General features: G+C 33.8%; 2 protein-coding genes across 2 annotated transcripts; both read left to right on the top strand.

The window, feature by feature from the left end:
* Positions 1-2,821: 2,821 nt before the first annotated feature.
* LOC111906789 (NAC domain-containing protein 2) lies at positions 2,822-4,816 on the top strand. The gene is made up of 3 exons (XM_023902561.3): positions 2,822-3,184; positions 3,617-3,894; positions 4,013-4,816. The coding sequence occupies exons 1-3, from the start codon at positions 3,022-3,024 to the stop codon at positions 4,433-4,435; spliced, it is 864 nt and encodes a 287-aa protein (XP_023758329.1). The 5' UTR covers positions 2,822-3,021; the 3' UTR covers positions 4,436-4,816.
* A 6,985-nt stretch (positions 4,817-11,801) lies between these two features.
* Positions 11,802-15,070, top strand: LOC111906790 (hypersensitive-induced response protein 1). Its single transcript, XM_023902562.2, has 6 exons — positions 11,802-11,958; positions 12,953-13,150; positions 13,247-13,367; positions 13,506-13,597; positions 13,669-13,765; positions 14,526-15,070. The coding sequence occupies exons 2-6, from the start codon at positions 12,962-12,964 to the stop codon at positions 14,885-14,887; spliced, it is 861 nt and encodes a 286-aa protein (XP_023758330.1). The 5' UTR covers positions 11,802-11,958; positions 12,953-12,961; the 3' UTR covers positions 14,888-15,070.
* The last annotated feature ends 793 nt before the right edge of the window (positions 15,071-15,863 follow it).

Genomic DNA, 15,863 nt, shown 5'->3' with positions numbered 1-15,863 from the left:
CTCGGGATGACTGCATCGCACACACCATATGGATTCCACTTTTGAGATATTATTCTGATTGTTATGATGATGATATACTTATTTTCATTTGGGTTGTATGGATAATGTTTTTGGGAATTTCGTTTATTTAAATTAAAAATGAAAATTTTAGATCATATTTTTGGGACGTTACATTTTTAGTTTATCGTTTCAGGTACATCTGAGGATCATGAGAAAGCAAATGCATGATCATACGCAACTTCCTGTTTTATGTCGTCGGGTCTTGGAAAAACTCTGATTTGAAATAATGCTTTTGAAAACATGTTGATTAATGATTGATTTTGAAAATTTTTAAATTTCTTTGAGTTTTGGAGTGTTATAAATAGAAAGAAAATCAAGTATAGAAAATGGAGCAATTATGTTTTTGCATATGTTTATTTTATTTATATATATATATATATATATATATATATATATATATATATATATATATATATATATTTTAATCTATTGTGCATATACTTTATTATATTATAGGATAAATGGAGAAATTATGTTTTTGCATATGTTTATTTCATTTATGTTGCAAATTGGAGAAAAATGAAAACTTAGTATAAAAATTGGAAAAGATTGAAAACTTAGTGTCAAAACCGTAAAAAAATGAAAATATAGTGTTATTTTTGCCACATTTTTCGCTTCTGACACGTCAGCAGCGGTCAACTGATCAGTATTGTAACAAATTAAAAACATAGTGATTTAATTGTAAAAGAAAAAAAAACATGTTGTCAAATCGAAAAAAAAAAAGTTAGTGACTTTTGTACTATTTACATTTTAAATTTTATCTTGTAAAGAAATAAACGATCTCATAATTGTTTATTATTTCTTTAATTTTAAAAAGGGAAAATGACTCTTGAGCGTAATTAACTTTTGCGTTTGTACTCATTTGGTCCCTTTCCTTTTTTGTATTCAATATACCATCAAACTTGTTGTTTGTGTTCACCATAACCCTTTTGACCGACTTTTGACCTGAGATAGCCGGTCAAAGGGTTATGGTGAACACAAACAACAAGTTCGATGGTATATTGAGTACAAAAAAAAGGGACCAAATGAGAACAAACTCAACAGTTGGTTACCCTCCTGAGTCATTTTCCCTTTACTCATTTACAACAAATCTCACGTCATCTCCTACTAAAATTAATGACTTTATGAGATTCATTTTTGCTTCTTTTCAAAACATAACCCTCGAAAGAACATTATTCATACATGTACAACTTTGTAATGCACTTGAATATTTATTAGGGGAATCTTAACTAAGCAGGCGCATTTCATGACTACAATTACATTTCCAATCGAATGATTTATCGTATCATGAATTCTAGACAAGTCTACAAACGAGTGGAATCACAAGTGGTGTGATTTTTGAGTTTACTTAGCTTTAAGATCGAATTCATGGGATGAGATATAACATCAATATGTACAATATCATGCTGCTTTTGCAGATACATCACCATAATATACCTTGAGGTAAACGTTTATGCTGATAAATATACCTCTCATACATAATCATATCCTTTTGAAGAGAGGTGTTGACAGCTAACCACAATAAGCATAGCGTAGACCATGTTTTAACGAAGTTACCCCTCTGAAATGCTCTTCATATACGTTATAGCCAAAGAAGGTTGCAGTCTTTGATAATTTTGCAACTTTAATTTCATTTAACTTTTCGGGGAAAATGACTCAGGAGGGTAACCAACTGTTGAGTTTATTCTCATTTGGCCCATTTCCTTTTTTTTGTACTCAATATACCATCGAACTTCTTGTTTATGTTCACCATAACCCTTTGACCGGCTATCACAGATCAAAAGTCGGTCAAAAGGGTTATAGTGAACACAAAAAAACAAGTTCAATGGTATATTAAATACAAAAAATGGACCAAATGAGTAAAAACGCAAAAGTTAATTACCCTCAAAAGTTATTTTCCCATTTAAAAAAGAAGTGTCCAGATAGTTGTTATTTAACATTTATTCTTAATTTAATAAAACATATTACATGTTTGTTTTATAGCATTTCTTAAATAGCTTGGCAAGTTACATTTTACAAAATATCATTAATTATTAATTATCAGATTAACAAACTAATATTTCAAATTAACAACTAGCTTTTTAGTTACTCTTATCAAACAAATATCTAACGATTCTTTTTCAAAACTAAATGGTTGTTATTTCTTTAGTTGATTGGTGTGATAGATTTTGAAGTTTGTTGTTATGTTGTTTTGTATCTTAACTCTTGATATATTTTTAAATTTTTTTCTGAGTTTTCTGCATTTCTTTATAAAATTCATGCCAATTCAAAATAATAAATACTATTTTTGAAAGTGTATTAATGTTACACTAAAGTCAATGTAAACTACTCCACCAATATCAACACTTCTTGACTTATACCATATAGAAAAAAAAAAAAACTCTTTTTCAGTAAACTTGTCTTAATTATTTTTGATATGTTAATTATCAAGAAAATAGAAAAAGTATTATAAACAAACTTAAACCCATTATTTTTTTATATTTACATAAAACCTAAATAAATATCTATATTTTAAAAAAAAGCGAAAACCTGGGCCGCAAATCCGATCGCCGACTTCAGCACCAACGGACATGAGTCAAAGCAACACCCACCAAATCCGTCCAAACTAAATGACGAACTCCATGACACAATACTCTCCCCCGCACGTGGGGTCAAAACCTCCCACACGTGTCTCACCACTATTTGTTCGTCGACTCCTCCCTTTTGTCTTTCAGCACGCCATGAAAGCGAGAGGCTGCGTCAACAAGCCCTTCTTCACCAAGCAAATCCTCTCTCTCATGCTACTTCGTGGAACCAACATTTTCTTTCATCCAGATTCAATGCCTCACGTGTTCCCTTTCTTCTATATAACTTCTCTCGTTGCTTCTTCACTAGTGTCGAAAACTGAAAAACCCTAGCAGAGCATTACAACTTAAGAGCAAAGGAATTTTTAAGTTTTTGAAGGTTGAAGATTAACTCATAATGACTGGAGATAATTTGGTGTTGCCTCCTGGATTTAGATTCCATCCCACGGATGAAGAATTGGTTATGCATTACCTTATCAAGAAATGCGCTTCTCAAACGATTTCGGTTCCTATTATTGCTGAGATTGATTTGTATAAGTTCGATCCGTGGCAGCTTCCTGGTGAGTTTCAGCTTATTCGATCTTGTTTTTTATTTCGATTTTATCACGTCAAGTTTGAAATCAGAGTTTTCAGATGCTCTGTTTGTGTTTTCAAAATCGAGTATGAGCTCAAGGATTTTTATCATAATAAGTTTCAGATCCTCTGATTTCGTTTCAAATTGATCTCATCAATGGTTGTTATTTGGAATTTCAATCACGGAAATTCACGATCTCAAGTGCTTCTAATCCAAATCGGAGGATTTTTTTTAAGAAAATTCTACGATTATGTCTCCAAAATGAAATTCGTTCAAAATTCGATCCTTTTTTATATAACTTTGAAACGAACTGTTAAATTCTATGAATCTCTTTCAGAACTCGATTATGCGATTGTGATCTAGATTTAGATTCATTAGTTCATCGATATTGATTCTGTTTTTGTTTTGATTTGAACAGAGATGGCTCTGTACGGAGAAAAGGAATGGTACTTTTTCTCACCTAGAGACAGAAAGTATCCAAACGGATCTCGACCTAACAGAGCCGCAGGAACTGGTTACTGGAAAGCCACCGGAGCAGACAAGCCGATCGGAAAACCAAAAGCCGTCGGAATAAAGAAAGCGTTGGTGTTCTACGCCGGAAAAGCTCCGAGAGGCGTGAAAACGAATTGGATTATGCATGAATATCGTCTCGCTAACGTCGATAGATCCGCCGGCAAACGGAGCAACAATCTAAGGGTACTTACTACTTTCCGATCTTCCTCCTCAAAATTCCCTCATTGTACACATTTCAATGCATAATGTACAATCCATTATTGAATCCATGACTAATTGTTTTATTTATTTATTTATGCAGTTAGATGATTGGGTATTATGTCGGATATACAACAAGAAAGGCGTATTGGAAAAACATTTAAATGCAGAAACAAAATCAATACAATTTTCAGAGGTGAAAATTGAAACAAAACCGGATATCACAGCATATTCTCCCGTGGCTAAAACGTCATCGTTTCAAGCTCCATTGTCATCAGTACCTCATCACGTCATGGATGACGGATTTAATTTCGAAACATCGGATTCACTTCCCACTTTACACACGGATTCAAGTTCAGAACACGAAAGAGAAGTTCAAAGTGATGCTAAAAGAGAAGATTTTCAATATAATTATATTGATCCGTTTGCAGATGACGCTTTTACCCCTCAAAGTCAATACTACGATTATCAACTCTCTCCATTACAAGATATATTCATGTTCATGCCAAAATCATTTCAAATGTAAAAAAAAAAAAAAAAAAAAAAAAAAAAAAAAACTATGGCAACATGTGTACATGAAATGGAGTTTTGACCAGAGTACAATCTTCCCAGCATGATGTACAAGTTGGAGAAGCCGCAATAGTTGAAGGGGTTTAGGCCCATGACATTCAATTGGGCTTGTTGACTTTGACTCTTTGGGCTGACCATTGAAGAAACGAGAAAACCGTGAAGGGCAACACTGTCATTTTGCATATGTAGATCCTAAGTTTATTCCATGTTAATATTAGCATTCTTTTGGTAGGGAGAGCATTTTACACATGTAGGAGAGGAGTAGGACGTTCTCTTTCTTTCATTTATTAGAATGTGTATTCTAAAAGAAAAGTAATTACAAAAATCTTATATTTCATTTTTTTTATGCCATTTATTTTATTTTTTATTCGGATTTCAAATAAAAAAGTGTTTTTTTTTCAAAAAGATATACAGTTACATTAAATAAATATAATAAATTGAAGTCTTGATAAATAAAGTTTGAATCGACGGAAATTCCATCCTTATCTAAAAATTATTATTTATTTATTTTTTTACAAAAAATTAAAAAAAAATCAGATTTTAATCATTTTATATAATTAATATTTCATTTTTATATACATAAATTTGTTATCTTTCCCATAACACATTTTAACTATTCAAGAAATATTATTATTTCTTTAAAAATCATTCTACAAAATAAACCCCTGAAGTTTATAAAATTATATGGCTTGTATATAAAGCCAAGTAGAATAATAAATTTTCAACATTTAACATGTTTTTAAAAGAAAAAAAAGAAAAGAATTGATTCTTATCAACTCTTGTTGTCTTTTTTCGGCAGTTTTTTTCTTTGGTGAAAGTTGGTGCTAAGTTTATCTCGTTATCTATTTTATCATTCCATACGTCCGCATTGATTTCGATTTACATGTTTAACATAAAAAAAAAATTAGTGGTCAGAACTCTCTTTTTCTAATATCTCTATATAAAGATTGTTTTGTAAATTTCATGGTGGATTTTTTTTTTTTTTGGCAAAATTGTAATAATGGTTCCTGTGGTATGTCAAAACTAGCAACTTTGATCCAAAATGAGTTTGGTTCGTAAGGATGGTCCAATAGTTTTGTTTTGTTGCGAGTTTAGTCCAATTTCCTATGAACTTTTTTATAATGACCGATTTGTCCCTTATTATTTTATTTTCCAATTTTCTTTTATCACAACAATTAAAAATAAAACAAAAATAAAATCTCTCTCTCTCTCTCTCTCTCTCTCTCTCTCTCTCTCTCTCTCTCTCTCAGCAGTCGAACTCATCTTCATCACCTTCACCTGCAAATAGAAGGTGTTTTCTTCTTGAACACCATCTCTGTCTCTATCACTTTCACACCTCCGAATCAAACACCATCAATTTTCTTCTTGATTCAAAGCTACAAATCGAGAGTTTTCTTCTTGCTTCAAACTTGCAGATATAGAATCAAACAAAAGCCCATCACCATATGTTTATCGTTTTTCTCTATCTCGATTATACATGATCTGAGAATGAATGATCCAAAGAAACAAAACAAATACACAACCACTCATTGCAACAACACACACACATACTTCTTAGGATGAAGAAGCTTCACTTTTCGGGTTCTTAGCAGCTCGCAATAGACCATTCGGGAAACAATAAGAGGTATATTCAATTCGTTTATTTCAATTAGAGTTTCGGTCATGTACTCGAACATCATGTCCACATCTGGATAACGACTCCTGTAAAGCCCCGTTTCTAGCTAGCTAATACAAATTAAGGGTTATAAAATAATCCGGATAATGAATTCATTCAAGGATAATTTCTGGGATGAGATAGTTGAGTTATTGCATAAAACGCATTTGCGGGTGAAGTGGACGAATTAGATTAAATTAAATGAGATTTTTAAGTGAATTATCGATTAAGCTCATTGGGAAGGTTAATAATAATAATAATTATTGGAATGTGTTAGTGCAAGGGCCAAACAGTAATTTTCAGGAATCAAATTCGTAAGACAATCAAACTTAGGGTTTTAATCATCAAGCTTCACAAACCCCAGGGACCAAACTTATCAACTTCAGCATCATGTTTCACTCTTCCTGATTCGTCAATGGCAGGCTGTTGCTTTCCCTATCGTGGTCCTGCAATTGCCGATGCCAATTAAGGGAGTTGGTCCCATTCCTTTACACATTCCATTGGCCATTTAAATCAATTGTGACTCTCCAATATGATGGGAGCCCTTGTCTTCAATCTGTAATTCCAAAGATAGTGAGAGAAAGAGAATTATAGCATAGAGAGGGATGTAGAGTGTGGGTGTATGAGCTCCGATTGTCCCTCGAACCCCGGTGTTGTTCGTCGTCTCTTCCGACGAGTGTAGACGGGGTCCTTCGGCAATAGAATGGTGAGGGATGAGAAGTCTTTAAGGGTAATTCCCTTGTCATCGCCCAAAAGAGAGATCTGATCGATGGAAGGAGGAACATCAAGGGAGTGCTTGATCTAGGTGAGCTCGATTTCAGGGATGCCTAAGACGTCAGGCTCACAGTGGCATACTCTCTTGAGCCACTTGTGAGTATTGAACCAGAATGAGGACGAGAGCGAAAGGTGTAGACTCTTGTTTTCTTCTTTCAGTAGCTTAATATCAGGTGTAAGTGGGTTTAGATCCCGTTGATTCATCCTTTCAATCTTGCTTTGCCCTCCATCTCCATGGCTACACCCGAGAGGCGCTTCAGATGGAGAGAATTGGGATTTGGGGATGGCATTTGTCAATCAAGGAAAGGGAGACGTCGGGATGAGGTGAGTTCAAGCATTGGTGAAGGAACTGTTTCAATTCCATTGGAGCGTGGGAGGAGTTAGTGGCGTAGTGCTAGGTTCGACATACGAGCCATTGGCTAGCAGATTGGGGTCGTCGCCGCCGGAATTGGATGTTTCGCTGAAGCTGGTTGTGTCGGCTCTCCGAAGACACAAATGGCAAACAAGCTCAAGCAGGGAGATGGAGTACTGTGACCTAATCGGCATGATCTTTTAAAGGTATTGGGCTTTATTCCGTTGGGCTAATATTATATGGGTTCAATTAGTATATTGTGGGCTGAATGGCATTGGGTTAAGTTCAAGATAAATATTATATAAGGTAAAGCCTTGTTAATTAGTAATTGGGCTTAAAATTAATTAATTAATTTATGGGCGTTCGTTGTATCTAATGGGCTGCAAATACAGGTGAGAATATAGTTCGGTTTCATCGATTAAAAGGAAATTAATTTAATAAGAATTAGATGTACTAACAAAGTTGTATGGATTTAGATGCCCAAATTTATAATATCGTATGATTTATTCAGTAGAGAGATGGACTTAATGGATTAAGTCCTTAATGGGTTAAGTAGGAAACTTAACCCTAATTGTCATTTTATGTGAAACCCTAATGCCATAGATAGGCCACAGTTGGGCCTTGGTCCATTATTAGACTCTTGGGCCTTTGGATTAGGCCTTGGGCTGGGATCAAGCTAAGCCAGGGGTAAAATAGTCATTTTACCCTCAATATAGTTACCAGTATTTGATTGAGTGTGTTTATGGGATTTGTAGCCGGGAGAGACCGGAGCAGCAGTATCAGACAGTTCCCGAGTAGATTTTCAGCAGCCAGCTTTCGAGGTGAGTTTCCTTCCAGTAGGAACGGGTCTACGGCCACAATGCCGGCCCGTTTAGTTAGCAGTAGTTCCGGACTTCAGTCCGATGCAGTAGTTCAGTATGCTTGGTGTCTTTGTGATACAGACAGGGTATGAGTTATGTGTTCCGGACTATGGTCCGATGCAGTATGCGGTATATGTGTTTAGATTATATGCTATGATTATGTTATGCTATGTTCAGTTAGTTTTGGACCTCGGTCCAATGCAGTAGTTAGAGTGCTTGATGTCTTTGTGATTCAAGCATGTTTTGTGTTATGTGTTCCGGATTCTGTTCCGATGCAGTATGCAGTATATGTATTCATGCTAGTTGATATGTTTATGCTATGTTATGATCAGTCAGTTCCGGACTTCGGTCCGATGCAGGGGACAAGGTCCCAATCAGTTCTGGACTTCGGTCCGATGCAGTTAGTTCCGGACTTCGGTCCGATGCAGAGGGCAAGGCCCTGGTTAGTTCCGGACTCCGGTCCGATGCAGTTTCCGGACTTCGGTCCGATGCAGAGGGCAAGGCCCTGGTTAGTTCTGGACTCTGGTCCGATGCAGTTTCCGGACTTCGGTTCGATGCAGAGGGCAAGGCCCTGGTTAGTTTCCGGACTTCGGTCTGATGTAGTGGGCAAGGCCCAGTAGATGCTTTATATGTTATTGTATGGTATGTGGTAGTTTGGGGGAGCTCACTAAGCTTCGTGCTTACGGTTTTCAATTTTGGTTTCAGGTACTCAGTTTTTAAAAGAGGAGCTCGGGAAGATTGCAGTGCACACACCATTTGTTCAGCCTGGGATGTTTATACTCTGATATATTTGACAATTGTTAAGATATTTTGAGATACATTCTTTATGATTCTTATATGACGATTGATGAACAGAGTTTTATTACTATTTTAAAACGAAATTTTCAGACTGTATTTTGGGATGTTACAACTCCCTATTTAAGTATATATTAGAGCTTCGATTTTGTTTTCTGTGTTTTTTTGGTTCTAGAAACGAAAACCACACACAAAATCATGGGTTGTTCTGGAGCTTTTCCCCCAAAAGTTGTGTTGTTCTTGAGTTTTAGAAACAACATCAAAAATCTGTTTATGTATGTATTTAGAAACAAAATCAACATTTGGTGTTGGATTTGATGGCTTCCGATACCCGACCTTCCCTAATCACCGATTCATAGAGATCAAAGGGTGGATGAACCCGTTTAATAGTAAACCTCCATCGATTGATTACATATAATAAGCACAAAATCGGATTTTGAAGAAGGATACGATTTGGAGAACCTTCTTGAAATCTAGATACCCACTGTAAATGTGAGCGACATTCCAGATCTATAAGAAAGGGGCAGTGAGGAACTGATGGTGAGCTTTTGATATATATTTGATTTGAGCATGAGTAAGGATGATTGCACAAACCTTGATTTCTGATTGTGGTGTTGGTGGTTGATTTATGGTAGCTGGAAAGAAAGATGGTGGTGATGAGTTGGGTTTTATGAAGAAGACGAGGTTATCGAAGAAGATGATGGTGGATTGTATCTTTAGGTATTGAAACTGGAGAGAGAAACAGAGAGAGAGAGAGAGAGAGAGTGAGTGAGAGAGAGAGAGAGTGTGTGAGAGAGAGAAAGAGAGAGATTTTCTTTTTTTGACATCTGTAATAAAAAAACTGAAAAAAGGGAAAATATCAAGGGCAAATCCGTCATTATAAAAAGTTTTAAATTTTTTGGACTAAACTCGGAACAAAACGAAACTATTGGACCATCCTTGTGAGCCAAACCCATTTTGGACCAAAGTTGCTAGTTTTAGCATACTACAAGGACCATTCTTGCAATTTTGTCTTTTTTTTTAATAATAAATTTACATTTTATATTAGTTTTTTAAGTAAGACAAAATTAGATATATGATGTTTAATAAATAATTGAAAGATTAGAAGGTATGCTTGGTTAAATAAAAAGAAAAAAAATAAAACAAAGTAATAAAAATGTTAGGAATTAATTAATGTGGAAAACTCATTTGATTGGACTTTCACTATCAAATAGTTATGTGTGCATGCTATTAAACAAAATCCACTAGATAATAGTTTATTATATTCTTGTATGAATTTGTCATGTAGTCGTCGTATGTGACAATGAATCCTCTATGAGAGTAATAAAAACAAAACATGTGAAGTTGAAAACGAACGAAATATAAACAAACAAAACCTTGTATAGTTAGAGAAGAAAGTGTCGATTATTTATAATTATTTGGATTTATTTGAAGGTTAATTTGGTTGAATACGAAAGTCAAAACATTTTGTTTTTGATAGGTATGCCAACTAACACCACCCTAGAATGACTTGTAACTTCATGATTATCTTATTTCAACTATGCTTTTTTGGTCAAAATACATTTCTAAAGTTATTTAAAGTCATCGTCTTTTTGGAAGTAAAATCATTAAGCTTTGTTGTACGCATTAGAACCCGTTATTTGGTTCTTGTAATTTGAAGTTTCGAGTTTCGAACATCAGTTTTAATTTTTTGGATAAACGATGTTGACTTTAATTATCCAATTTTTAAAAGTTTAATTGTTTGGATAAACGATTTTGACTTCAATTATCTAATTTTTAAAAGCTAAATAATCACTTTTCATACCATTTGTAATATTAGGATAAAGGATTTCGATAAACGCACAAAACACAGTCACAAGACAATTAAAGATGTGAAAAAAATAAAGAACACAAAAATTATTGTGGTTCATTCAATCATAGAAATGGAGCTACATCCATGAAGGACTAAAGATATATTGTATTAATACTAGTTGTCACACATTTTCTGTGTTAGGGTTACATTTATAAAATGGAACTTTATTTATAGAGGTTAGTTAACCTAAAATCTATTATGGGTTGAACCGGCGTAACGACCATCTCATAAAATACTGCAGTCTGTTAAAACGCAGGTGCTTACATCACAATAATAACTACAATCATATACACTGTAGCGAAACCAAAATCTAAAGCACGATTGCGGAGAAATGAAGCTTGAGCTTCACCTGTGGTGTTTCTTCAAGTTCTGGCCTCTACAATGTTAGAGGTGCAATATATGCCTCTGAGCTTCGTTGTGACCCATCAACTTGGAGAGCAAGTGTTTTTTTTTTTTTTTTTTTTTTTTTGTGGTCAACAACACTATAAATGAATTCCATTGTTCGTAATCCTATGAGTGTGTAAATTGTAAATGCTAAATCGGTTGCGTGTGTATAACATTGATAATCAATAAACGATATCTTTCTAGTTTGCTTGTGGGTACAATTGTCATATTTTTAAATTAAACAGTCAGATCGTTAAAGGTGATGAATTATAGACCAAAACCATTATTAAACATGAAAATTAGGACATAAATGCATGATGGATGATTCATGACTAAAATTGCAAAAATGAACTAAAAACAGGGGACATTTTTGTAATTTACTCTATTTTATCTATACAAGTCAAAGTAAAAGATTTAATTAAAAAGAACATGGGCCAAATATTTGTAGAACGATTCAAGCAGGTAGCAAGTGGGACGAATTATATCAATATGCATAACAACTTGAAATCACCTAAAATTTAAATTAGTATTCAAAAGTCGGAGGAATTATTTGAAAATTAAATATATGTTTCGGTGTCAAAGGTTGAAAAGCAATCTATTTTAAAACATTTCCAGTTGCCACCAAGGGGTATTTTCGTCATTTTAAAAAACTTGGAATACACGCGAATCGTGCCAACGGCAGAGAAAATCTCGAAAGGCAGTTAACACCCGTACACTATATTCTGTACCAACAAAAACAAAACTCAGGCCGCTTTTCAAACTCATCTTCCTCTTCGATCTTCAAACGCTTAACGCGCCTAATCAAAACGTAAGTTCAATTCTTGCTTTTTATGGAATTGTTACTTGTTTCGTTTCTGAATCGATCTTATGGATGTTATAGATGTTTTATACTGATGAGTTGTTTCATTATAATGTACGGATTTTTTTTTTGTTTGTATTTTGTTGCATAAGTTAACCGTCTTAGATTCTTTTGTATTTTGATTGAGTAAGTTAATCGAAGTTCATTGTGTAATTCGATAAAATGTGCGAATTGTTCGGTTCATTCCTATTTTTGGATAAATTTTCTAGGGTTTTGTCTTTTGCTTTTTATGCAAGCATAACTTGTTTTCTTTTTGATGCTGATTAGTTTTTTTTTTTCATTATAATCTGTAAAATTTTCTGTATTTCGATTGCATAAACTGTTTAAGAAATGTTTTGTATTTTCATTGCCTAAGTTAATCGAGTTTCATTGTGGTCCTAATTGTTTTGTTGATCTCTGTTTTGTTGCAATTTTTTTATAGGGTTTTGACTTTCGCGCGTCTTTTTGGTTAATTCTAGAATTTTAACGTAAATTGGATGTAGAACGAATATTGCAATTTCATTGTTTCACACTGGAAAACTAACTGTGCATATGCTTCTGGTTGCGTCAATAGAGGATTAAACCTCTCTTTACTCGATTTACTGTTTCCCTATAGAAAAGATGCAAATAAGTCAAAAAAACTTCCTACTTTCGATCATATTTATTTGATTTTCATAAGTCAAATCAAGTGGCAGATTCTGAATTCTGATCATCTTATCAACTATTCCTTCCCCTGACTTGATTTCGACATTGCCACTTTACTTGTACAAAATGTTTTTCCCTTGAAGTAACATTTTGTTTCAATCTCACATTCAAATAGTGGTCAAATTTTGTTTATAGTTGTATTTGAACATCTCTTAATGTATTTGAACATCTATTAATGTAATTGGAATCTTTGATATTCTACAACTATATACACTCCTAATTTTTACTCATATATATTGAGTCAATTTTTTGTTTTCAGATTTGAATCATGGGTCAGTGTTTTGGATGCATTCAAGTGGGGCAATCCACTGTAGCTGTGAAAGAACATTTTGGCAAGTTTGATAAAGTACTTGAACCCGGTTGTCACTGTATGCCTTGGTGTTGTGGATACAAGTTGGCTGGAAAGCTCTCATTACGTGTGAATCAGCTTGATGTTCGTTGTGAAACAAAAACAAAGGTTTCATTTTTAGCATTTCTTTATCTTGGATTTTAATTTGATTGTTTCTATTTTTAAAATTTTCATCTTATGCAAACTATATTTGTTGAATTTCAGGACAATGTGTTTGTTACTGTGGTTGCTTCTGTTCAGTATCGTGCCTTGTCTGATAAGGCTTCTGATGCTTTCTACAAACTCTCAAACACCAAGCAACAAGTTCAAGCTTATGTCTTTGATGGTAAGATCCAATGGGTATATCAGTCATTTCATTATTATTATTATTATTATTATTATTATTATTATTATTATTTGAGTTATTTGGTATTGTTTCTGACTTATGAACACACTTTGTGTGTTTTTACACGAATGTTGTTAGTAATTAGGGCAAGTGTACCTAAGCTGCCATTGGATGATGTTTTCCTTCAGAAGAATGACATAGCTAGAGGTGTGGAAGAGGAGCTTGAAAAGGTAAATTGTATTTATTGCAACTTTTATGGTTTTTGGAAATGTTTTATGTTTTTTTATTTTAATTTTTGTAGGCCATGTCTGGGTATGGTTTCGAAATTGTACAAACTTTGATTGTTGACATTGAGCCTGACCAACATGTCAAACGATCGATGAATGAAATTAACGCAGGTATTCCTTAGTTTGAATTTCATAAAATCAATTACATTATTGAAAAATGAAAATTACTTTGTATTTGGAATATAATCAATTACGACATTGTGATTTGAAATATCTACCCAATTATAACAATTTCATTCCAATACAAAACGAATTACACTAGTATTTAAAGTAGGGTTAATATCGTAAACAACCCTATATTTTGGGTTTTTTTCGAAATAAACCTCCACTTCATTTTTTTTTTCCAAAAGAAGACCTTGCATTTTTCAATTTTTTTCCTACCCTTTTAGTAGGTTTACCGGTTTTAGACAATTTTTCTTGAAAAAACCCACAAGTTTTTTGAATTACAGAAATCGTCCTTATGGTTTGGTCAAAATTGCACGTTTGGTCCCTAACTTTATGTATGTAAGAGACGAAAAACACAATAAAATCAAACCAAAAGGATGATCCGAGTGCAAAAAAAAAGTTTGGGACCAAAGGTGCAATTTGACCAAACCATAGGGACGATTTCAGATGCAAGGTCTTTTTTAAGAAAAATAAAATAAAGGTGAGGTTTTAATTTGGAGAAAACCCAAAATATAGGGTGTTTTATGATAAATAAGAAGTTAAATTGTAACTACAATAAGAATAAAGTAAGTTGGTATTTCTTATAAATTGTTAACAAGAGTAAAGTAAGTTGCTTTTTTTTTTTTTTTTTTTTTTTTTTGCAAATTGTCATATAAACAAACAAAGAAACAAGAGTTAACATCTAGAATAATATATATAACAATAGCTGCAAGAATGAGAGTAGCTGCAAGCGAAAAGGCAGAAGCGGAGAAGATCCTACAAATCAAACGAGCAGAGGGAGAAGCAGAGTCGAAATACTTATCCGGGCTGGGTATTGCGAGGCAGCGCCAAGCAATCGTGGATGGGTTGAGGGACAGCGTGCTCGCGTTTTCGGAAAATGTCCCCGGGACATCTTCCAAAGACGTTATGGACATGGTGTTGTTGACACAGTACTTTGATACCATGAAAGAGATTGGAGCTTCTTCAAAATCCAATGCTGTCTTTCTGCCTCATGGCCCCGGTGCTGTTAAGGATATCGCTTCTCAAATCCGCGAGGGACTTCTTCAGGCTGAAAGTGTGGAAGCCTAGTTTTATGCTTTGTTGGATTTGTGTGAATAATAGTTATGTGGGCAATTGGACAATTATTATTATTATTATTATTATTATTATTAGGGTTTTATGACTGCGTAAACCAGTAAGATGCATGTAATTTGGGTATATTATTATATGGTTAGAAGTAAGTGTGTATATAATATGGTATTTCTTCTTGCTTCTTCTGTGTATACCAATGTTTTAAAAACCGGTTTTTTAGTTGAACCGGTAAGGTGACCGATTCCTGGTTCAACCGGTTTAACCGGTTCGACCGCCGGGTGAACTGGTTTTTATATTTTTCATTTTTTTTCTATTTTCCTACACATACATACATATAAAAATTATGAATTTGATGTTTACAACTTCAAACATTAAAAATACACATAAAAATAAGTTGTAGATGAATCTAAATACATTAAAATATCACATAATCATAAGTTTTAGTGTTTTACATCAATCCATATACGTCAAAAAGAAAATAAAGTATAATACCAAAACGAAATATAGTTTTTGATGAATACAAACACATCAAAAGAATCTATAACATTTACCATATGTTTTTATTTAGAGAAAACTACATAGATTTGAAAAAAATAACCAAAGTTTATTATGTAAATGGTTCTTTTTAATGTGTTTTTATTCGGTTTATTTTGACCGGTTCAACCGGTTTTTTCTAAAAACCGGCCGGTTCAATCCGGTTCAGAAATCAATGTAAAACCGGTGATAGTTGAACCGCTCCCTCTTCCGGTTCCCGGTCCAACCGGTTCGACCGGCCGGTTCAAACCGGTTTTTAAAACATTGGTGTATACTTAATACTGTGTTTCACTTATTAAAATCGACCGGGTACCTTACTCTAGATCTGTAACGGTTTCTAAAATTTGGACCAGAGTTGGTACTGATTCTCGATTTTTGGGTATTAGGCGTTTTTCCTTTTAGTAAAAAAAAAAAAAAAAAACAAAATTTCTGAAAGACC

Source organism: Lactuca sativa, chromosome 4 (genome assembly GCF_002870075.4).
Source record: "Lactuca sativa cultivar Salinas chromosome 4, Lsat_Salinas_v11, whole genome shotgun sequence".
Classification (NCBI taxonomy): Eukaryota; Viridiplantae; Streptophyta; class Magnoliopsida; order Asterales; family Asteraceae; genus Lactuca; species Lactuca sativa.
Note: the sequence above shows the minus strand (reverse complement) of the source record. Positions and strands in the feature narration are given on the sequence as shown.